The sequence below is a fragment of the Eriocheir sinensis genome, chromosome 59, assembly GCF_024679095.1.
Source record: "Eriocheir sinensis breed Jianghai 21 chromosome 59, ASM2467909v1, whole genome shotgun sequence".
Taxonomy (NCBI): domain Eukaryota; kingdom Metazoa; phylum Arthropoda; class Malacostraca; order Decapoda; family Varunidae; genus Eriocheir; species Eriocheir sinensis.
This window is the reverse complement of record NC_066567.1, coordinates 1,760,030-1,784,370: the sequence shown is the minus strand read 5'-3', so window position 1 is coordinate 1,784,370 and position 24,341 is coordinate 1,760,030. Positions and strand designations below refer to the sequence as shown.

Genomic DNA, 24,341 nt, shown 5'->3' with positions numbered 1-24,341 from the left:
ATCAGCACCGATATCAGCACAACGTCAGCATATACAGTCAACTCAGCACTCGAGGAAGTCAGCAACCCCCTAAAAATAATATATATGCACGGAAAACGAGGTCAGAGGTCACTCATTCTTCTGATCAGCATAACGTCAGCACTCGTGTAAGTCAGCAACCCAGGAGTAATAGCAACTTCAGCACCAGTGGAAGTCAGCACTCAGCAAATACAGGAAATACGAACTCAGCATCTACGCATTCACCTCATCAGCAGCATAATCAGCATAACGTCAGCATCAGAAGTCAGCAAGTCATAAATACAGGAAACACGAGCTCAGCGTCTTCATATTCTGATCAGCACGACGTCAGCACCACCGGGAAGGGAGTCAGCATTAGCCAGCACCTCACGAATGGAAGCTCAGATGACGTCAGCACTCCCATCAGCACGACTCAGCACTCAGCATCGACTCAGCATAAAAGAGGATCAGATGGTGTTGTGTGGGTGAAAATTCCGCCCCTGCCAACACCACCACCACCACCACCACTATCAACACCATCACCACCACTATCAACACCATCACCACCTTCAACACCATTTTCAACACCAACTTCTTTGATATCGCTTTTGTTGCAATCTTTCTCTTCTTCCTCCTCCTCTTCCTCCTTCACCACCACCACCATCTCCACCACCACCGCCAACACCACCACCATCCCAGCACCCACCATCATCACCAGTCCCATCACCACCACCACTATCTCAACACCACCATCTCAAGATTTGGAAGGGAAGAACTTGAACTTGAACTTGAGAGGGAAGGAAAAGGGAGTTAGTGTCGATTCCCTTCCTTCCTCCTCTTCTTCTCCTCTCCTTTCTCTCCCTCTTCCTCCTTCCCTTCCCTCCACTCTTCCTGTATCCGCCACAATGCTCTTCCCTTCCCTTCCAAAGATATTTACGGAAGACTTGTTGGAGGAAGGGAATGGAAGGGATGACTCACCAATTTCATCACCTCCTTCATCACCTTCATCACCTTCTTCATCACCACCATCACCAAGTTCATCACCATCTTCAACACCAATGTCATCACCTCCTTCATCACCACCCTCAACACCTTCATCACCACCATCACCAAGTTCATTACCATCTTCAACACCAATGTCATCACCACTTGGTCATTCTACCTCGACTCAAGCTCCGGAAAGTCACCACCAGTACCAGTCTCAACACCACTCCAAGTCATCACCACCTCGTCCGGCAACTCCAGCGGGCTCTCAACACCACGTGCTATCAACACCATCACCTCCAACGAGCTCTCAACACCACGAACACCACTTTCAACTCCACTTATCATCACCACCACCACCTCTAGGAACCCCACGAAGCCTAGAACCCTCCCAACACCACGTACCATCAACACCACCACCTCCAACGACCACAGCGAGCTCTCAACATCACCCACCACCATCACCACCACCTCGATCCACCATTATCATCAAGAAGAATGGTGTTAGATTCTTCGTCCCTGTCCCTCCCGCCTCTGACCCTTCGCTAATAAGGTCGGAAGGGGAGTTGAAGAGACGCCCGAGCCATGACAAACGACCCTACCCTAAGACCTTTTCTACGGGGCCTTCTGATATGGATTCCTTCTCCTCTGCAAGTGTCCCTGGCAATGATATCTCTTCTACGGGTCCTCCTGTTGATTATGTCTCTTCTACAAGCTCTACTGTTGGCCTCGTCTCTTCTACAAGCTTCCCTGTCAATTCTGTCTCTTCTACAAGCTCTCCTATCCCGTATTTCTCTTCTACGAGCTCCCCTGTCAATGCTTTCTCTTCTACAAGCTTCCCTGTCAATTCTGTCTCTTCTACAAGCTCTCCTATCCCGTATTTCTCTTCTACGAGCTCCCCTGTCAATGCTTTCTCTTCTACAAGCTCTACTGTTGACTATTTCTCTTCTACAAGCTCCCCTGTCAATCCAATCTCTTCTACAAGGTCTCATAATGATTCCCTCTCTTCTACAAGCCTCTCCTCTCTCTCGAACTCATCCTCAGCATCTTCACTCTCTCCTCCTTCCTTGTCTCTCTCCTCCCCTTCACCAGCATCCCTTTCAAACTCATCTCCTTCTAATTTATCTTCAGCATCTTCTTTATCTCCTCCTTCCTCAGCATCTTCATCTCTCTCCTCTCCTTCCCCAGCATCCCTTTCAAACTCATCTCCTAATTTCTCTCCAGCATCTTCTTTCTCTCCTCCTTCTACAGCATCTTCATCTCCTCCTCCCTCATCTCCTCCACTGAACTCCACCTCCACAAACCCTCACCTCCAATCACCTCCGCCTCTCAACACCACCCCATCACCACCACCTAACAAATTCCCGACAATCTCCAATCGCCATCCGCCCTTCCGACCCCTTCCTCGCCCATTCCCGTTCCTCCCCCACACTTTGACCCCCTCCTCCTCCTCCTCCTCCTCGTCCCCCCGGCCCCCCTCACGCCCCCCGCTGCCGTCCATGGGGGTCTTCGGCGGCGCCCCCTGTGGAGTGACTTTGTTGAGGATGCTGAATCACTTAATGGGACGGGAGCTCAGTGAGGATGTCTTCGGGATGACGGTCTACAGGGCGGTCATGGAGAGGTGAGTGAGTGAGTGAGTGAGGGGGAGGGAGCGAGTGAGTGAGTGAATGAGTGAGTGAGTGAGAGAGTGAGTGTGTGAGTTAGTGAGTGAGTGAGAGTGAGTGAGTGAGAGAGTGAGTGTGTGAGTTAGTGAGTGAGTGAGTGAGTGAGTATGCCTCTTCATCTCTCTCTCTCTCTTTTTTCCTTCCCCCTCTCTCTCTCTCTCTCTCTCTCTCTCTCTCTTCCTTTCCTTTTCTTCCTCCCTTTTCTTTATAGCGAGAGAGAGAGAGAGAGAGAGAGAGAGAGAGAGAGAGAGAGAGAGAGAGAGAGAGAGAGAGAGAGAGAGAGAGAGAGAGAGAGAGAGAGAGAGAGAGAGAGAGAGAGAAACAAAAAACAATACAACTAATCAACTCCACCATCAACTCCACCATCACCACCACCAGCATCCTTGTGGCGGAGTGTGGAGTTCCCTGGTGGAGGTGGAAGAACAGCACATCACCACCACCACCTCCACTCACCTCCACCTCAACACCGCGACCAATTTCAAGAGGAATGGACGACTGGCTTTCCATGGACGACTTAAAAACGACTGTAAGATAATAGTAGTAGTAGTAGTAGTAGTGGTAGTAGTAGTCGTACGTAGTAGTAGTAGTAGTAGTGGTAGTGGTCGTAGTAGTAGTAGTAGTAGTAGTAGTAGTAATAATAATAATAATAGTAATAATAATAATAGTCTTTCATCACCATATATACACCAAATCATCACCACGGCAGACACGTTCAACACCACTATCATCACCACCACCACCATCACCTCCAATCTGACCTTTTTTCTTTCTCAACATTCTGACTTTTTCTTCTCTTTTTTTCTTGGATTCTAATACTTTGTTTATACTCAGAAGGGGTTTCAATCCTCCACAGGAACCCACACTCCCTCCACCACAAGGCTTCCACATCTGAGAGGGAAGAAGAGGAAGGAAGAGGAGGAGGAGGAGGAGGAGATCCCTCGAAGGTAAAGAAGAAGGGATTTAGCGGACGACTCCAGCATCCACTTTTATCATCCACATAATTAGATGGACAACAGGACCAAGAGCATCCACATTCATCTCTCTTCCACCATCATCCACACCCATGATCCACCAGCTACAGAGGAAGGATTTACCAGACGTCCCCAGCATCCACTTATCTCATCCACATCACTAGGAAGATAAAATGACCGGCACAGCATCCACATTCATCCCTCTTCCACCGTCATCCTCATCCATGATCCACCAGCTACAGAAGAAGGATTTATCAGACGTCCCCAGCATTCAGCATCCACTCATCCACATCAATAAGATGACAATAGAATGGGTCTAACATCCACATTCATCCCTCTTCCACCATCATCCACATCCATGATCCACCAGCTACAGAAGATTTACCAAACATCCCCACCATCCAGCATCCACTCATCTCATCCACACCACATCCATCTTTCCTGACGGGTGAAGGTTTTAGGGAAATATTGAGAGGAAATATTTGTTTTATTGTAAAGTATGATATCACTAATGTACAAATACTTTTACAATCTCTGCCTTAAGAATCTAGATAGACCGCTTGTTTGACCTTTCTTTCCATCAGTTCGCTCTTTTTTGGTTTGTGAATTACGTCTAAGTACAAAAGTGAGAATTACCATGTTTTCTTTTTCTTTCTTTCTTTCTTTCTTTTGGTTGTCTCTGTTACAAATTAGTCGGTTGGGTTATATTTTTCTTTCCTTCCTTTCCTTTCCTTTCTTTCTCCTTCGGTCTGAGAATTACGTCGCAGTACAAAAATGAGATAATTTCCGCATTTTTCTTTCTTTCTTGGTGGGTTAAATAATTCCACATAAATTTTTGGGTTAATACAAATACTCAGCTCAGTTGGGCATTAACAGATTTTTTTTCAATAGCATAAAAGTTGACTGGGAATTTGGGAGCATTAGTCGTAGGAATGTCTGTTGGTATTTTCCCTTGGTTTCGATTGGGAATTTATGGTTCTTGGATGGTGTAGAAATAGACCGGGAATTAGGAGACATGTAGCCTTGGCATTTTCTCTCGGTATTTTTCTTGTCCGGTTGTAATTCTCGTTTCGAACTCACTTGGAATTAGTTTGTAAGGTCGTAGGGAAATAAAGACGAACTCGCAAACACACACACGTAATTATTTCCTGGTAACTTTCTCCTTTTTTTTCCGCTAAGTAATTTTTTTTTTAAGCGCGGAATAAATTACCTACGAAATCACACACACACACACACACACACACAGACACGCACGCCTAATATTCTTTTATAAATGGTCTCTCTATCTATATATTATAAAACACTTACGGTATAACTGGTACGTAACTATATCGTTTTCGTAAGCAATTCTCCTTCTCTCTCTCTCTCTCTCTCTCTGCGGAGGGATGAAGTTCCAAGGACCGATACCATTAAGAAGGACAAACACACATACGTACATACACACAGCTTTCCCTTCCATCTGTATAGGACTCAACACCTGGTTCTCTCCACCTGTCGAGTTTCCCACCTGTAGTAACACTAACGAACCATGTACAGGTGTGACGATCCACCAGGCAGGTATGCACAGGAAGGGGTCATACCTGGTGGCCATACAAGAGTGACGGAAGGGGTTCGGTTTTGTAAATTTTTGGGACAGTGTCGTAATGGACTTAACAAATTTTTAGTTATTAGAATTTTACGGACAAACGCGGAGACGGAATCAAGTGAATCGTTGCACAAACCAGGCGACAGAAGTGGTTTTAAAGTTCCTCGGACAATCAGTGACATAAAGGAATCATTGCTTATAATATACGTAATTTCTCTGGACCAACGGAGAGTCAGTCCTTGTATACGTAATTAATCTGGACAAATGGAGAATCAGTAGTCATATATGCAATTTTTCTGGACCAATGGAGAATCAATGTTTATATACGTGATTTTTGGACCATTGGAGTCAGTTCTTGTATACATAATTTCTGGACGAATGGAGAATTAGTCCTTGTATACGTAATTCCTCTGGACCAATGGAGTCATCGCTTGTATACGTAATTCCTCTGGACCAATGGAGTCGGCGCTTGTACATATAATTTCTCTGGACCAATGGAGTCGTCGCTTGTATACGTAAATCCTCTGTACCAATGGACTCATCGCTTAAACACGTAATTTCTCTGGACAAGCAGGCGACGGAATGTAATCAAGTACCGTTTTGTCGGCTAAGAACTCTATACGAACACAGTGAAGGAAATTAATCGGTGAGATTCGAGGGAGTCAAACACTGATCATCTCCTCTTCCCCTCGGAGTTCACACTTGCAATAAATATGTAACGTCTACCAGTGACAGGCATGTGCTAAATCCTTTCACCATGTTGATTCCTTAGCATCAACACCTCCTCTATGCTTGACAAATAAAAGCTTGCGATAATATGATGCTGGTGGAACAGTGCACTAGACAGCCTGACACGCGGTTCTTTTCAGCGAGTGTGAAATCTCTCCGTAAACAGCGATATCCTGGCGTCATTTCCTCTTTAACTTGACAAATAAAAGCTTGTGTTATGACGTACAAAGCTGCTGAGTGGTGTGATAAATGCTATCTCCTACACGGTTCTCTTCAGCGAGTGTGAAATCTCTCCGTAAACAGTGATATCCTGGCTTCATTTCTTCTCTTAACTTGACAAATAAAAGCTTGTGTTATGACGTACAAAGCTGCTGAGTGGTGTGATAAATGCGATCTCCTACACGGTTCTCTTCAGCGAGTGCGAAATCTCTCCGGAAACAGCGATATCCTGGCGTCATTTCCTCTTTAACTTGACAAATAAAAGCTTGTGTTATGACGTACAAAGCTGCTGAGTGGTGTGATAAATGCTATCTCCTACACGGTTCTCTTCAGCGAGTGCAAAATCTTTCCGTAAACAGCGATATCCTGGCGTCATTTCCTCTTTAACTTGACAAATAAAAGCTTGTGTTATGACGTACAAAGCTGCTGAGTGATGTGATAAATACAATCTCCTACACAACTTTTTCAGCGCAAACTAAATCATTCCGACACGCATATCTCTAAGCATCGTCAGTCCCTCCCTTATACTTGACAAATGAAAGCTTGTGTTAAGACTTACAAAGCTGCTGAGTGGTGTGATAAATACAATCTCCTACACAACTTTTTCAGCGCAAACTAAATCATCCCCGCACGCATATCTCTAAGCATCATCAGTCCCTCCCTTATACTTGACAAATGAAAGCTTGTGTTATGACGTACAAAGCTGCTGAGTGGTGTGATAAATACAATCTCCTACACAACTTTTTCAGCGCAAACTAAATCATCCCGACACGCATATCTCTAAGCATCGTCAGTCCCTCCCTTATACTTGACAAATGAAAGCTTGAGATAATACAAGGATGCTCAGTGGTATGATAAGTGCAATCTGCTATACAGTTCTTTTCGGCAAGTGCTACGTCATCCAACACAGTGATCTACATATATACTCTAGCATTGTCGTGGGCAGCCAGGGGACTCCTCTCTCTCTCTCTCTCTTTCTATCTATCTCTCTTTCTTTTGCAGGCTACAATGTCTCATATCTCACACACCGCTGTAAGGCACAACACTTCCGACCCTACATTCTTAGTCTGACCCGTCCCTTACCGAGTCACCATAGTATACTTGCCAGTGTGCATCACCTCACCATCAGTCAAGACTTACACTGCCGCAACACATTGAGAGATGCCACAAGGGTCCTACCACAGCAGCAGCACCGCGCCACACACACACACACACACACACTGTCGAGGGTGAGTTGCCTGCATATCTACCGGCAGGCTAACACATACACCGGCCCTTAAAAAACACCGTTATGCCTAGAAAATGTCCACAGATGAGCCGAATGACACGGAAAGGAAGCTGGGACGTCAAAACAAAGGAGATATGTACACTGGCTGTGACGGAAAAAAGGATGTATCTACTGAAACACACACACGAACTCACGGCACAATACAATGAACCACTGGAAAATGACTTCAGAAAACGAGAACAAAACAGTGACAGAAAGCTTTTGAATACCACTGAAAAACAAGAAACACACACACACACGTAATATCACTGAATTGACTGAAACGCAATGACCTCGAGATGAAAATGCCTGAAGAAAACGATACCTTGGGGTCGAAACAAAGCGTCGGAGAACTCATCAATACAACCAACAACTGTGCTACCTGAAAAACTATATGAGAAAAATACACACACACACACACAAGTAACATCACTGAATAGACTGAAACACAATGACCTCGAGATGAAAATGCCTTCAGAAAACGATACCTTGGGGTCGAAACAAAGCGTCGGAGAACTCATCAATACAACCAACGACTGTGCTACCTGAAAAACTATATAAGAAACACACATACACACACACAAGTAACATCACTGAACTGACTGAAACGCAATGACCTCGAGATGAAAATGCCTTCAGAAAACGATACCTTGGGGTCGAAACAAAGCGTCGAACTCATCAAAACAACCAACGACTGACCTGCAAAACCTATACAAGAAACACACATACACACACACACAAGTAACATCACTGAACTGACTGAAACGCAATGACCTCGAGATGAAAATGCCTTGAGAAAACAATACTTTGGGGGTGAAATAAAGTGACAGGGAGCTTTTCAATACCACTGAAAAACCTATACAAGAAACATACACACATACACACACAAGTAACATCACTGAATATAGACTGAAAAATGATAATCCTGAGATGCAATTGATTTGAAAAGCTGACCATCTGGAGGTGAAACAGAGCGATAGAGAGCTTTCCAATACAACCAACAACTGTGCTACCTGAAAAACTATATAAGAAACACACACACCAACACACACAAGTAACATCACTGAATAGACACTGAAAACCAATAATCTGGAGGTGGAAATGCCCCAGAAACAGATGACGCAACACTTAACTTCAACTCCTGACAAACTGCATAAGAAACACACACGTAACAACACAAACAACACCACTGAACAAGACTGAAACGCAATAATCTTAAGGCAAAAACGTCTGGGAAAGAGATGATTCAGGAGTGACATGATACAATGCTTCACCTGACCAACACCAGCAACTGTGAGACCTGACAAAACTGCATAAGAAACACACACGCAACATCACTGAACAGGACTAAAACGCGATAATCTTGAGGGAAAATCGACTGGAAAACAAATATGAAACACTGATCCTCAACCAACACCAGAAACTGTGAGACCTGACGAAACTGCATAAGAAACACACACACAACATCACTGAACAGGACTAAAACGTGATAATCTTGAGGGAAAATCGACTGGAAAAGTGATGATTTGGGAGGTATATAGAGTGACAATGCCTTTCACTATGACCAGCTGCATCAATATAGACAAACACAACACAAGTAACATCACTGAACAGGACTGAAAACCAATAATCTGGAGGTGGAAATGCCCTGGAAACAGATAATTCATGGCTGATATAATGCAACACTAAACCCAACCAACACTAGTAAATGAGGGACCTGACAATATTGCATAAGAAACACACACACACACACACACACACACAATCACTGAACAAGACTGAAACATGATTATCTGAAGGTGAGAATGACTGGGAAACATAATTCAGGAGTAATATAAAACACTAAACCTCAACTAACTCCACCAACTGAGAGTCCTGACAAAATATAACAAGAAGCTGACCCAAACTTTTTCCACCATTTCACTCTACGAACAAGTCAGTTTCCCTATACAAGCCAGATGATTACGTTCTGAAGCGCTAGACTGCACTAAACATTGTCTTTCAAGCTACTAAGTATTAATATATCACCAACACTCTCTCTATGCGACACTAAATAACTCTCTCTCTGTCTCTAGTTTATCACCAACACAGCACCTCTTCTTCTTTTATGGGGCACTGGGTTATTTCTCAAAAGCTATCTATGAATATATCACCAATGCTGCCTCTCTCTCTCTCTCTCTCTCTCTCTCTCTCTCTCTCTCTCGTCACTGATATGGCTTCGCCCACTCCCAAACCCTCTCTATATGGCAAACTAATCGAGGGGACATCAGGTTACTATATCCAAGAGTTCGTCACATATCAAAACCTTATTAGTATACTGATTAGGTGGCTGAGTGGTTAGCGTGCTGGGCTCACATTCACTGCGCCATGGACAATGTCGATTTGAATCCCCACGCTACCACCTGGGATTTTTCAGTCACCTCCGAGTGGCCTAAGACTACCCACATGCTGTCCAGAAGACCACCCATCAACCCGGACTCTAGAAGAAGCTGTCCAGTGAATCAAGAATGAGTTCCGGGGGGCAGCATGAGCCAAGCATAACTGGCGCCACTATAAAACCTGCCTGCGCCATGACAGGTTTGGGCCGACCATCTGGCGCTATAGGTGGGGATGTAAAAAAAATAAATAAATAAATAAATAAAAAATACAGAAGTTAATAGATGTTACCAGAATAAAAATTAACCTTCGACTGCTAGAAAAAATTGTCGTATGAAATAATGACAGAAATAAAGACTAAAAGGTATTGAATTCCCTTGTATAGTATCTCATTTACAGAAGCTAAAATCGCATTACCAAAATAAAAATCAACTCTCGACTCTTTAAAAAATATTGCCGTATCAAACGTTAATAAAAACAATGACAAAAAAGGTATCAAATAAAACAAAAAGTTGGTTTATATAAAAATGTTCGGTAAGGTTTATATAATACTCCAATAATAATAATAATAATGATAATAATAAATCCAATTTGCGTTAAGTAGAGGTTTGTTAAATAGGGCTAAACTTAACATAGCTACCGAGGAACAGTCACTCACTCACTCAAGCTCAAGTTCTAAAATGTCTCGAGACCTATGTACGAGTTTGAAAGCCTAGCGTGGAAGGTCAAATTTTTCGTGGCTGTTCCGTTTTCTTACTTTTTGACCTATATTGCTTGTATCTATCTTTTTGGGGGCCTTACAAGACTCTATTGACAAGTTTTACAATGATTTGATGCCACTTAGAGGAAAACAACACCCATGATCTAGCCAACCTCTGATGTCTTTTGAACAAGTTTTACAATGATTTGATGCCACTTAGAGGAAAACAACACCCATGATCTAACCAACCTCTGATGTCTTTGAAAATATATATGTTACAAGAGCTTGGAATCCTCTCTTTTATGGGGCATTATAAGACTCTATTGACAAGTTTTACAATGATTTGATGCCACTTAGAGGAAAACAACACCCATGATCAAATCCAACCTCTGATGTCTTTGAAAATATATATGTAACAAGAGCTTGGAATCCTCTTTTATGGGGCATTATAAGACTCTATTGATAAGTTGTACAATAATTCTGACCCCTGAAGAACCAAACCGACCTGCCGTCTTTGAAAATATAACCGTACCAAAAGTTCAGAGCGTTTCGGAACATGAGCCAAGGTTAGACACACATACAGACACACACTCTCTCTCTATCAGCCAAATATTGGCCACAAAGGCTAACACACAAGAACACAGGAGTTAATAACAGACAGGGACTGCATGGAGGGAGGGAGGGAGGGACGGGACAGGACACGGGACACACACACACACTAATAATATACAGGTGGATGGCAAGGCAAGTCTCACACACACTCTCTCCTCACTTGCCTTCCTTCCCCTTGGAGTAAAAAGTCTCGGCGCACTGATGGGAGGGTGGCATGAGTAACAGTGTGTGGGAGGTGGTGGATGAGTGGTCAGCGTGGACACAGGTTCACATCCCACCCAACACTACAAACAAGCTGGCAATTTTTCAACCATCACCAAGTGGCCCAAAACTACCCACATGATGTCCTGAATACCACCTGTCAACCCAGACTCTAGATTCTCTCTAAAGAGGATCAAAAATGAGCTCTGGGAGGCAGCATGAGACAAGCAACTTGGCACCACTATAAACGCTTGCCTGTACAACCACCAGGCCTTAAAAAAATCCAAACCTTACCTAAGCACTGACAGGACCTGAACAGCACATTGCCACACACAACACATGCTACCCACCATCACTGCCTTACAAGACTATAAAGGCCAGCATGAGAAAGGCCTTCGTGGGGTAAGTACAACAATGCTCTCTGGCTCTCTCCTCGGCCACTCCTTCCCTTCCCTAGTCACAAGTAGCTGCTGGTTGGGTGCACAGATGAAGGCTTTGGTGCAAGAGGCCTGGCGGGTTTAAGTACATTCCCGAACCGTGTCAGAACGATGATGACAATAAAACGAGTGTCTGGGCTTATTATGGTAAAACCGTCAACTGTATCAGACTACCAATGCCAATAACGTATGTGTCTTGAGTAAAACTGCCGGCAAAAACAATGTCACTATAATACAAATAAAACTATCCAGACTTATTATGGTAAAACTCCTGAAGTGAACTGCGTCAAAATAACACAAATACAAAACAATAAAGAGAAATTGTCCCCGTTTAAAATCGTAAAATTGGTGAAGCTTTTGTCATCTCATGCAGCTTAAAACTGCCCCAGTGAACCGTGGCAGAATTATAACACACCAATAAAAGGAAACTGCCTGCTTAAAATGGTCCAATTGCCAAAGCCTCTGTTGTCTCATAAAGCTGAATGGCCGCAACTTTGCTACGTGATAAAAACCAAAGTGCCGTCAACAAGCTCACGGCCGCCACAACACAGATGCTCACCCACCACTTGAAGCCTGTGAGATTCCAAACAACGCAAGACATAAATAAATAAATAAAACCCAGTGAGTGCTGAGATACATAAAGCTGTACAGTGCTGCCAGGTGTCCAAATTTAACGCTAAAATTCCCCCGAGCAACGTGCAGTGAACACAAACAATCAGGTGCCGTGTGACCATAAAAACACAGGTAGAACGACTTAAGGAGGTGTGCCGAGGCCCCCTCTGTCAATGAAGTGATTCTGCCGGACAAACACATCATAAAAATACTACTCTTTGAGACAAGGCTGCATAGCTACCGAGGAGGAAATTAAAAACAGACGAAAGGAGACAGCCGGGAGAACACAAACAGACTCAGTTGCGTACAGACTAAAATAAAATAAAACCACACGCAGTATGGCCAACACCAGTCCACCTCACTCACTGCCTGGACCCACGACGGAGCAAAGAATAAATACAACCAAGGAGTGAGACCACGGAACGGTGGAACAAGAATGGCGGGAACAGCTGAGATGGGGCGGATGGGTAGGAAAAAAGAGGATTAAAAAAAAGGAGGAAAACAGAGAAGGGCATGGCGGTAAAGTAACAAAAATGACCGGAAAAATGAAAGGAACAAGTGGGAGAAAATAAAATGGGAAAAATAAAATCAGGGAGGACTAATAAAAAATGTGAAAGGGATAGGAAAGACTACAAAAGAGGCAAAATAAGACTGAACTGACCTAGCGATATACGGACTGGAAAGGGGTGTGTAGGGGGGGGTCGGGAGGGGTGAGACGAAGGGGGGTGATGCGAGGGGGGTTGGGGGGAGTGCTGGTCTAGTAGTTGTCCCGTCGCTGGTAGTGGTGCTGGGTGGAGGAGCCGTGGGGTTGGTTGTTGAAGCGGGAGCTGTGAGCGCGACCCCGACTGCCCGTGTGCTTGCGCATGTTGAACCTGAGGAGGAGGAGGAGGTGGTGGTGATGGGGGGTAAGGAGGAGGAGGAGGAGGAGGAGGAGGAGGAGGAGGAGGTGACAAAAGGGGAGGGTTTGTCAGGGGAGGAGGAGGGGGAAGAGATGGATTGGGAAGGATGTGAGGAGGAGAAGGAGGAGGAGGAGGATGGAATGGCAAGGATGTGAGATGGAGGAGGAGGAGGAGGAGGTGACAAAAGGGGAGGATTTGTCAGGGGAGGAGGAAGGGGAAGAGATGGATTGGGAAGGATGTGAGGAGAAGGAGGATGGAGGATGTGAGATGGAGGAGGATGAGGAGGGGGAGGATTTGTCAGGGGAGGAGGAGGGGGAAGAGATGGATTGGGAAGGATGTGAGGAGGAGAAGGAGGATGGAATGGCAAGGATGTGAGATGGAGGAGGATGAGGAGGAGGCGACGGGAGGGGAGGATTTGTCAGGGGAGGAGGAGGGGGAAGAGATGGATTGGGAAGGATGTGAGGAGGAGGGAGGGAGGATTTGTCAGGGGAGGAGGAGGGGGAAGAGATGGATTGGGAAGGATGTGAGGAGGAGAAGGAGGATGGAATGGCAAGGATGTGAGATGGAGGAGGATGAGGAGGAGGTGACGGGAGGGGAGGAGGAGGGGGAAGAGATGGATTGGCAAGGATGTGAGGGGGAGGAGGAGGAAGAGATGAATTGGCAGGGGAGTGAGGGGCAGGAAGAGGATGCTTAGGGTACATTTTACAGGCAACCGGTAACATGGAAACACCCCCTTTCAACAGCTCTGGTTATGGCCCTGTGAATCTAAGTGCTTTATCACAGTTCTTTCTCTTCATCTTCTTATAACATTGCTAAGAGGTTATGCCAAAGCCTCCCCAAGATTCAGAACCTCAAGAACAAAAGAACAAAGAACAATCAACTACTCAAACAAGAAGACGAACACGGAGACAGAGAAGTTGACGACAGGAATAAACAGAACAACACACACACACACACATGCACGCACTCACCTCTCTCTGTCGCACTCCATGTCCTCGAGTCGCTGAGTGAGGGCGAGCTTCTGCTGGATAGCCATACGCAGGAGGGAGTTGAGGGTCTTCTTCTCCTCCTCGGCCGCCACCAGCTGTCTCTGCACCTCATCCAGCTGGGTCACGTACTCCTCGCAGCGGGCGGCAAACATCGCTCGCAGGCCTAATGAGGGGGGGAACGTGTGTGAGCAAGCGAGAGAGAGACACTGCCCCTCCCATCACTCCTAGCTCTCCCTTTCCCTCTCCCGCCCTATATAGCACTCCCAAACTCCCTTCTCTTTTCTTCCCCTCTCCTCCACCATCCTACAAGAGGCACTACCCCTCCTCCTCCTCCTCCTTCTCCTCTTCCCTGGCACTCCCCCTCCTCCTCCTCTTCCCCGGCACTCCCCCTCCTCCTCCTCCTCCTCTTCCCCTCCTCCCCTCTCCTCTTCCTCCTCCTCCTCCTCCTCCTCCTCCTCCTTCTCCTCTTCCCCGGCACTCTCCTTCCTCCTCCTCCTTCTCCTCTTCCCCGGCACTCTCCTTCCTCCTCCTCCTCCTTCTCCTCTTCCCTTGCACTCCTCCTCCTCCTCCTCCTCCTCCTCCTCTTCCCTTGCACTCCTCCTCCTCCTCCTCCTCTTCCCTGGCACTCCCCCTCCTCCTTCTCTTCCCTGACACTCCCCCTCCTCCTCCTCTTCCCCGGCACTCACTGGAGAAGGTGGCAGCGTCCTCCTTCAGCAGACGCAGTTCGTTCCTCAGCTTCATCATGGTCTCCGAGACGATACTCTTCTCGGTCTCGTACTTGGACTTGAGGTTTGCCAAGGCCACCTGGGAATGGACGGAAGGTTAGTGCTTGCTGGAACTGATTGGGAAGGTTTTGTTTCACTCTGTCCACTCGGAACACTAACCTGAATCTATCTATCTATCTAATGTCTATGACTCCTCAGGGGGGTGGCCGCTGCAGAAGTGTCTCAATCTCTCCCTCTCTCTGATGCATACGACAGACTTGGCAGGATAACACAGTACTTTAAGCCCCTTTTAATAATCTCTAGTATAACACCCAGACCCCCAAAGCAACCAGGAATAGAGTTAACTTTAGGAGAAGCGAGTAGCGGGCTTTTTTTTTTTATTACCGTTTCCTTTTTTTTGTGCCCTTGAGCTGTCTCCTTTTTTTTAAAAAAAAAAAAAAAAAAAAAAAAAAAAAAAAAAAAAGTAAACATCACCTCTGCAGTCTATCTGATGGCCTAATGTCATTTTAACCTTCATTTTCTTTCCCATTCCTAACTGAGCTTCAAGTAGATTTCTCTTTTCATACCACAGTCAACCAGGAACAGTGTTTAAAGGGCATCCTAACTCCAATCAATAACCTCTACTATAACACCCAGGCCCCCAGACACCCAAGAACAGCATGTGGTCACCTCTGCGGTCTGTTTGTTGGCCTTGAGCACGGTGCGGAGTGTTGCGATCTGCTCCCTCTTGGTGGACAGCAGGGACTTGAGTTTGATGACCTGTTCCTGTAGCTCCTGAACCTCGCTCTCGCTTAGACCACCTGGGACGGAAGGAGAGATAAGAGAGGAGTTTAAAAACGGTGGTACAATTTATTCTTTTTTAGTAGCAATGGAGAGTTAGGGAAAGGAAAAGACAGTCATGGGAACGAAATAACAAGAGAAATAGACATAGTAACAGAAGAAGAGACTAGAGGAGTTTAAAAGGCTGGTACAATGTCTCCTTTGTCTAGTAGCAATGGAGAGTTTAAGGCAAGGGAACAAAATAACAAGAGAAACAGACATAGTACTGTAGGTAATAGGAAACAGAAGAAGAGATTAGAGAGGAGTTTAAAAGGCTGGTACAATGTCTCCTTTGTCTAGTAGCACTGGAGAGTTTAAGGGAAAGGAAAAAGACAGGCAAGGGAACAAAATAACCAGAGAAACAGACATAAAAGGTAATAGGAAACAGAAGAAGAGATGAGAGGAGTTTAAAAGGGATGAGAGATGAATTTAAAAAGCTGGTACAGTTTCTTTTTCCAAGTAGCAATGGAGGGTTTAAGGGAAAGGAAGACAGTCACGGGAACAAAATAACAAGAGAAACGGACATTAAAGGTGATAGTTAACAGAGAACGAAGAAAACGACATGAACAGAATAGGTAAACCAACTCACTGTCGGACGCCGCAGACTCCCTGACGAGCCCCTTCTCCTTGCTGAGCTCAATGGTGTGCTCCACGGACTTCTTGAGGTGCCGGATCTGGTCCACGATGGTGTCAACAATCTCACGCACCACCGCTGGGTCACTGTTGTCAACCTGCGGCACATGAGGGTTGTAGATTTTTATTTTATTTATATATCTTTTTTACAGCAAAGGAGATGGCTTAAGAGTGACAGTCCAGGATAAGGCTAGGTAAAGTTCACGGCATCCACTCACAAAGTCCGAGAGGGTGACGTCTGTTCGGAGTTTGCAGCGAAGGGCTTCCAGGTTGGACACGGCGGCTGAGGTGGGGGAGGAAGGCTTGGTGCTCTCTCCATCGCCTGCCGAGAAATGGACAAAATCACCACCAGAAACAGTTTGAGGATTAAGACAGAGTTGCTAGACATAAGGAAACACAGAAAAAGGGAAGGAAACACAGAAACAAGGTAAGGAAACACAGAAACAAGGTAAGGAAACACAGGAACAAGGGAAGGAAACACAGGAACAAGGGAAGGAAACACAGGAACAAGGGAAGGAAACACAGAAGCAAGGGAAGGAAACACAGGAACAAGGGAAGAAAACAAACACAGAAACAAAGGAAACTCGCCACCAGAAACAGTTTAAACAGGGACATGAAACAACTGACCTTTACTATAAACATATCAGGATTAAGATAAACTGCTTGGCCATAAGGAAGGAAGGAAGAGGAAGAGGAGGAGGAGAACAACAGAAGAAGAGGTAGCTAGCTGAGTACTATTATTATCAGTAGTAGTAGTAGTAGTAGTAGATAAGGAAGAGGAACAGAACACATTACAACACATCACAACACATGACGCACCTTTGTCCGTGGTGTGTCCCTGCTTGCTGTGGTCGAGGAGAACCCTGGAGGGAGTCTCACCATTGACGGTACACACGTGGTGGTACAGCTGCGCCAACTCCTCGCTGATGGTGCTGTGGGGGGGGGATGGAAGGAGGCTTGAAGACGTTGCACTAAGGTGTCAAACTACCACTAGGGTCACAAAACAATGTATCAAGGCACCTCTTTATCTGAAATTGACCTCTCTTTTGGTCACTCTATTCTAATCGCTATATGAGAGCAACAGTTAGTGGGCTTTTTTTTTATATTTTACAGCTTGTTTTTGTTGCGCTTGACTTGCTCTTTGGGCTGTAAAAAAAAAAAAAAAAAAAAAAAAAAAAAAAAAAATCCATGAAAATCCCAAGCAACTTCTAAGAGAGGCTTTTCAAACAGGCAAAGTGAGGCGCCGATATGGTTAAGAATATGCTCCAGAATCTCACCCAAGGTCGTTCCTGGTGATGGAGAGTGACCCTTCCCGGCCGTTCATCATCTGGCTGAGGATGCTGACGTCATTCCCGAGGTCGATGGACTTCTGCTCCGCGTCGATCAGCTGTGTGGGGAGGAGATGGTTAGGGAGAGGGAGCAGGGATAGAGAGAGAGGGAGAGGGTGACGTAGAGCAAAGAGACAGTTTAGGGAGAGGAAAAAAAAAAAAAAAAAAAAAAAAGAAGAGTTGATTAAGGAATGCCTAAATTAGATAACATTTTCTAACTCAAACAACACAACTCCATTCATATAGTATTTCTGAATCTGATAACCTCCCTGACTGACTTCAATGCAACACCCAAATATAGAATAACACCCAGACCCCCCCACACTCACCCTTGCCCTCAGCGTCCCCACTTCGTTCCTCAGCTGCTGCACTGCGTCGCTGGCCGTGCCCCCGTCGGAATTCTGTATCTCGGCCAGGCTCTTCTTCAGCTCGGTGATCTCCCGCGCTGCAACCTGGTAACGCGACTTCTGCTTCTCCAGGAAACTCACGAGGTTGGCCGAGTCCTCTGCGTTCATCTGCGGGGAGAGTGACGATGATGGTTTTTTTATGGTAAACAGATCAAAGGTGGTTAAAAAGAAAACTGATGAAGAAAAGCCTGCAAATCTCCACTCCTGTAAAAAGAGTTCAGAGGAGTGGCCAAAAGAGAGGTCAATTCCCTTCCTTGTGTGTGTGTGTGTGTGTGTGTGTGTGTGTGTGTGTGTGTGTGTGTGTGTGTGTGTGTGTGTGTGTGTGTGTGTGTGTGTGTGTGTGTGTTGCATAGTGTGTTCTACTACTTATCTAACTACCCATTCAAACACTCTAGTGAAAGGTGTGTGTTCATAGTTATTATCAGGACCCCTAAAAGGACATCAAAGAAAAATAGCAGAGTGCCCCCCTTTAAGAACATCAAGGGAAAATAGCAGAGTGCCCCCTTAAGAGCATTACCTGGTTGGGGTTCTCCTGTTCATGTAGCTTCACCAGTGCCGAGATGTGTCCCAGGAGGTGCGAGACCCGGGCGTGCTGGGCGTCAAGCTCCCCGCGTGCCTTCTCCAGACCTTCCTGACTCTCCTTCAGGTTGGTGGTGAGCTGGGACTTCTCGTGGTCTGCCTGAGGGTGGAATGGGGTTTGTGTGAGGGAGGAGGAGGAGGAGGAGGAAGAAAGATGAGAAGATACAGAGAGAGAGAGGAGGAGGAGAGGGCCAAGACAGAGTGTGAGTGAATGAGTGAGGAGGAAGAGGAGGAGGAAAGGAGAGGAGAGAAGGAGGAGGAGGAGGAGGATAAAGAGGAAGAGGAGGAGAGGTTCAAGAAAGAGTGTTCAGTAAAGGAGTGTGAGTGAATGAGTGAGGAGGAAGAGGAGAGAAGAGGAGGAGGAAGGAGAGGAAAGAACAAGCACCTCAGACCATCACCCTAAGCTTACCTCCTCCAGCTTCTTCTCCAGCTTGCGCAGTTCGTTGAGGTGGATCTCGGAGAAGAGGTCACCCCCCATCTCGGCCGTTCCCCCTCCAGCGCTCATCAACTCCGACTCCAGGCGACGCAGCACTGGGGTGTCATCCTCGCCATCGCTCTCGCCGAAGTCCGTGCTCCCTGTGGTGGAGATGGTGGTTAATGTGGTGGTTGGAAATTCTTGCCTGTATTAACCCTATGACTGTGGATTTCCTACAAGCAGACATCACCAAGCTACAGGAATGGAGCAAAAAGTGGCTGCTACAATTCAATGAAGAAAAATGTAAAGCCCTGCACCTTGGGAGGGGATATCCAGCATGGCAATATCACATGGGAAACACTCCACTATCCACCACAGAGGCAGAGAAAGACTTGGGACTAGCTATATATCACCAGGCTACCAGTGAAGGCCAAACCAATCGCAGCGGACGAGTTAAAACTGACAACAGAACCAGATGTGAATGCCTTCGTCCCCTCACCTGACAGCTTCATGCTCATCGCCAGGTTCGAGAGGTTGTACATGGACTCAGAATTCATGCGTCCGTCCAGCTCCTTCTTCAGTGCGTACTTGGCCTCACGTTCCGCCTGCAGGGACTCCAGCGCCTCTTCCATCTGCCTCTCCGCGATCTTCTTGAGGTTGGCGAGCTCCTCCACCTGTTGATTGAGCACCTCCGTCTCCTCCTGTAGCCTGCGGATCTCATGTTTGGCGCCCTCGAACTCCACCTGTGAGGATCTGTCGGGATGTGAGCGATGGTTAGCCTAGTGTTGGTGTTTACGAAGATGTGGAAAAGGAAGGAAGTGGATCCGACCTTTAGGATGGCATTGTGTGGGGGCAAGTAAATACGCAAGGAAAAATTAACGGATACCCAAATATTTAACCGTATAATACCATCAGCCTACCCAGAAGACGTTGAAATCCGTTGGTTTGACGGTACATTAAAGAGAAGACAGCGAGGTTGTCTGTCTGTTGATAAATATAAACTACTTGAGATTTATATAAGGAAAGGGAGGAAGGGATTGTAGTAGTAGTAGTAACAGAGGAGGATGTTAAAATATAATGACAGATAGACAGACAGAGGGAGAGTAAGAAAGGGAGAAACTAGACACAGAGAAATGCCAATACATTATAACACAGACAGAGACAGAGGGACAGTGAGAGAGAAAAACCTAGACAGACAGAAATGGCAATGAATTATAAGAGACAGACAGACAGAGAAACAGAGACGGATAGGGACAGTGAAAGGGATGAAAGCTAGACAGATGGACAGACTGAGAGAAAAATAAATAAATAAAAATAAAAAACAGACACTTGAGACAGAAAGAAAAAATAAATAAATAAAACACACATACGTACAAACAGACATTTCCTGACCTGTTTAATTAGCAAGGTTGTTACACACCTCATTAATACCTGAGAGAGAGAGAGAGAGAGAGAGAGAGAGAGAGAGAGAGAGAGAGAGAGAGAGAGAGAGAGAGTATTTAATCAGATAATGGCAGGTTCCAGGAAAGAGAGAGGGAGAGAGGAAAAAAAAAAGAGGGGAGGGAGGGAGAGGAAAATTTACACCAGAGAGAAGAGGAGGAAGAGAAAACAAGAGGGAAAAGAGGAGAGAAAAATTTACATGCAAGAGGAGGAGGAGGAGGAGGAGGGGGAGGAGGAGGGGGAGGAGGAGCCACACCCAAAACTTTCCTCCAATCTCCTTAATGCATGTAGGGAGAGAGAGAGAGAGAGAGAGAGAGAGAGAGAAATGCACACCCATATGGTATTAAAAGCCCCTAAGTGTGTGTGTGTGTGTGTGTGTGTGTGTGTGTGTGTGTGTGTGTGTGTGTGTGTGTTTGTTTTTTCTTTCTTCCCAAACAATAAAAAATCTTCCTCCTCCTCTTTCCTTTCCTCTTCTCTCCATTCCTTTCCTCTCCCTCCACCACCATCATCACCACCTCTCCTCTTCTTCCTCCTCTTTTTTACTTTCCTTTCCCTTCCCTTTCCTCTCCTCTCTATTCCTTTCCTCTCCTTCCACCACCACCATCATCACCAACTCTCCTCCTCCAGCTTCTCTTCCACTCACTTAAGGTTGGATATCTGCTTCTGGAGTGTGATGTTCTCGTCCTCCAGCTCGGCATAGTCCTGGAAGAGCCGTGTCTCTCTGAACTTGAGGTCCTTGAGTTCGGCCTTGAGCTGCTTCTTCTCATGGTCTGATATGTCCTTCTCCTTGAGGTGGTCGGCAAGCTCAGTGTAGTAGCGGGACTTCTCGCTCTGCACGCGTTCTAGCTCGGCACGGCACTGAGGAATGGAAGAACAGGAATAATAAGAAACATGGGAACACAGAAATGCAGACAACAGAAAGCCTATTAGCTCATTACGAGATTGCCCACTCTATCCGCTCGACAGCCACTCCGTATTCAGTTTACCCCCAACGCAACAAAATAAGTCGATTCAATTTATAAATGAGTTGAGGGTTCCAGTGGCAGATGGCAGATGACTCACCTGCTTGGCCTCCAGCTCCAACTCAATGATCTGTGAGTTGAGCGACGTCTCCCGAGCAGCGGACTCTGACAGCAGGCTCTCCTCCGTCTCGATGCCGCTGGCTGTCGTCACGCGGTGGGTCGTCTGGAACTTGGCCAGCGCCTGAAAAAAAGGGGGTAGTGTTGGGTTAGGTTATTGATGTTGTTATTGATTCTCACCTGGTAGGGCCATACCAACCAGCAACCAGCCAAGACTGGGCAGGGAAGGCAAGGCCCAAAAGTAACAGTCAGACACTCCAGTCAGGCGAGCAGGCAACACTACTAACACAATTGACATATAGTGACTGGTTGAATGTGTCTTCCAATTAAAATGGCATAACTTCAGTTTATAGTAATATTAGAAAAACAATAGAATTAAAAGTTATATCAGAAATAGTTAGAAAAGGTAATTAGAAGGAGGAGAGTTCAGCACTTAGAAGTAACTGTAGCCTAGACTTGAATGTTGAAAGTTGAGGATTAGTTATTGCAGTTAGGGAAGGAAGGATGAAGAAGAGGAAGAAGAGGAAGAAGGTTGGAGATAGAAACCTTCCACTAGACCAAGGAATATAACATGAGAGGATAAAATGGTGATATAAGAGGAAAAATAACAGAAAGGAAAGCAACTCTTGAACCAAGACTAAGAAATAAAAGAAAATAATGAAAGAGAAAGAAAAGAAGAATGAAAATATAATAATAATAAGAAAAAAATAGTTAAAAAAATGAAGAGGAAGAAATAATAAAAAAGTGAAAGTAAAAAAACAAGATGATGACAAAGAAGAAGAAGAAAGAGGATGAGGATTAAAAGAACAAAACAGGTGAGGAATACTAATGAGCAAAGGCACTGAAACACCTGGTCACAAGGGCTAATTAGTATGACAGGTGTGACCCCTCCCATTACCTCTCTCACACACACAGAGAGAGAGAGAGAGAGAGAGAGAGAGAGATACACTGGTTTATGCTCTCTCTCTCTCTCTCTCTCTCTCTCTCTCTCCCCCTTCCCTCCATTCCTCACCTCCCTCGTTCTCTCCAAACACACACACAAACACACGCACACACAAACACATAAGAGAAATACACAAAAATATCAAAAAATACGAAAATTCTCAGGTTGACGCCCCCTTCCATTTCCCTCTCTCCCTCCGTGTCTCCAGTCCCTCCATTATTTACCTCCCTCGTGCTCTCTAGTTCCGACTTGGTGTTCTCGTAGAGCGCCTCCAGGTCGTCGCATCGCTGCTGTAAATTCTCCTTCTCCTCCAGCAAGACCAGTCCATATTGGGCCGCCTGCTTCTTCTCGCTGCTCGTCTGGTCCAACTCCAAGTGCAGCCGCTCCACCTCCTTCTGTAAAGTGTCCACGTTCTCCATTTTGTCTTCTGTGAGGTTGTGGCGCGTATTAATGGCGGGGATGAGCGGTAAACGTAAATAATGTCAGCCCGAGGAGGTCCCCAGCAGGGCCATGTTGATGTTCCTCCGGCCAGGGCGAGACTGACGCGGCGTTGCCAGATGGGCGTTGTTAGCAGGTCGTATTTTTAGGTTTCTCGCCCATATGTATATAGAGAAACATCAATACTTCATTTTTTTTTACACTAACTTTAATTGTATCTCATTAATGGTGTGGATAAGACAGTTTGAGGTCTGAAAACCGATAGATATGCAGTGCTTTGAATACGCAGCACCATATATTTCTTTCGATTTCCGAGCCATAAATATCCCAAATGAGCTTCAATACCTAACAGATTTACCAATAACCTTAATTAAATGTCGTTATCTGTGCTTCTACAAAAGTATTGAGGCTGTAACCGATATATGCAATGTTCTGAGTACGGCAATCTGGCCACTTTTGCGAGACATCGGGGGCAGGACAGCCTCCCCATATGTGCGCCAAATTCATTTATTCTCTCCACTCGTATGAAGTATATCAAATAATTATGTTTTAAATGGCAAGTCTGATTGAATACCGTAATTTGTGTGGGTGTGTGACAGATGTAGCTCTTTTAGGCAGAAATTGAGATATGGGAAGTGCTGAATACGATAACCTGGTAAGGCTGCTCGAGGGGCGACTAAAGTAATTTATCGAGGAAAATGAAATATTCACAAATAATCGCCTTATAATTACCCTTAGCTGTAATTAAGAGCACCATTAACACCAGCGGAGAGTTAATTATACCTTGGATGTTCTTAAGTTCCGCTAGAGCTACTTTATTTACGTTTTGCCTGATAATTAATGAAGAACAATTGAATTCTTTTAACAACTATTTTCACGAGCTATTCTTTTCTTATTGCAAAGGAGAACGAAAAACGTATAAGAGGAAAAAGGAGAAGAAAAAAGGAAAATATAACAACTATATAGTCTACTACTACTACTACTACTACTACTACTACTACTACTACTACTACGAAAAGCGGTTGAAGTAAATATAAGAAAAAAATATTACATCACGAGAGAGAGAGAGAGAGAGAGAGTGTAACATGCCGACACGGAACTCATTTAATTTGGAGAAGAGGAGGAGGAGGAGAAGGAAGAGGAGGAGGAGGAGGAGGAGGAGAAGGAAGAGGAGGAGGAGGAAGATAATAAAGAAGGGAAGTAGATGATATGGTGATAATGACAAAAAAGAGAGAGAATGACTAATCTCTCTCTCTCTCTCTCTCTCTCTCTCTCTCTCTCTCTCTCTCTCTC

The 24,341-nt window shown here is 45.4% G+C and overlaps 2 protein-coding genes across 15 annotated transcripts; one reads left to right on the top strand and one right to left on the bottom strand.

Moving 5' to 3' along the window:
* The first annotated feature begins 902 nt into the window (after window positions 1-902).
* Window positions 903-3,210, top strand: LOC126985163 (uncharacterized). The gene is made up of 2 exons (XM_050839723.1): window positions 903-2,602; window positions 3,024-3,210. The coding sequence occupies exons 1-2, from the start codon at window positions 903-905 to the stop codon at window positions 3,178-3,180; spliced, it is 1,857 nt and encodes a 618-aa protein (XP_050695680.1). The 3' UTR covers window positions 3,181-3,210.
* Window positions 3,211-4,089: 879 nt separating this feature from the next.
* On the bottom strand, window positions 4,090-23,148 carry LOC126985334 (protein bicaudal D-like). Of its 14 annotated transcripts, none has more exons than XR_007738552.1 (18): window positions 22,835-23,148; window positions 21,651-21,791; window positions 21,232-21,446; window positions 19,648-19,901; window positions 19,143-19,309; window positions 18,672-18,833; window positions 18,077-18,262; window positions 17,697-17,806; window positions 17,239-17,351; window positions 16,638-16,741; window positions 16,376-16,517; window positions 15,637-15,767; window positions 14,929-15,046; window positions 14,225-14,405; window positions 10,742-13,226; window positions 8,125-10,665; window positions 7,873-7,969; window positions 4,090-7,709 (listed from the first exon to the last, which is right to left on the bottom strand). XR_007738552.1 is itself a non-coding variant. In XM_050840090.1 (15 exons), the coding sequence occupies exons 1-15, from the start codon at window positions 23,027-23,029 to the stop codon at window positions 13,112-13,114; spliced, it is 2,334 nt and encodes a 777-aa protein (XP_050696047.1). In that variant the 5' UTR covers window positions 23,030-23,148; the 3' UTR covers window positions 10,680-13,111. The 14 variants fall into 14 exon arrangements, 1 of the variants encoding a protein (XP_050696047.1); XR_007738554.1 differs by having other exon boundaries at window positions 4,090-7,741; window positions 7,905-7,969; XR_007738558.1 differs by having other exon boundaries at window positions 4,090-7,798; window positions 7,962-8,033; window positions 8,191-10,665.
* Window positions 23,149-24,341: the final 1,193 nt, after the last annotated feature.

Excerpts from the sequence above, each read along its gene's own strand:
- LOC126985334 (XM_050840090.1), bottom strand. The coding sequence starts at position 23,029 with ATGGAGAACGTGGACACTTTACAGAAGGAGGTGGAGCGGCTGCACTTG. Across the intron at positions 16,518-16,637 it reads ACGTCACCCTCTCGGACTTT|GTTGACAACAGTGACCCAGC; the intron begins GTGAGTGGATGC and ends CATGTGCCGCAG. Across the intron at positions 15,768-16,375 it reads GGAGTCTGCGGCGTCCGACA|GTGGTCTAAGCGAGAGCGAG; the intron begins GTGAGTTGGTTT and ends CTTCCGTCCCAG.
- LOC126985163 (XM_050839723.1), top strand. The coding sequence starts at position 903 with ATGCTCTTCCCTTCCCTTCCAAAGATATTTACGGAAGACTTGTTGGAG. Across the intron at positions 2,603-3,023 it reads TACAGGGCGGTCATGGAGAG|CATCCTTGTGGCGGAGTGTG; the intron begins GTGAGTGAGTGA and ends CACCACCACCAG.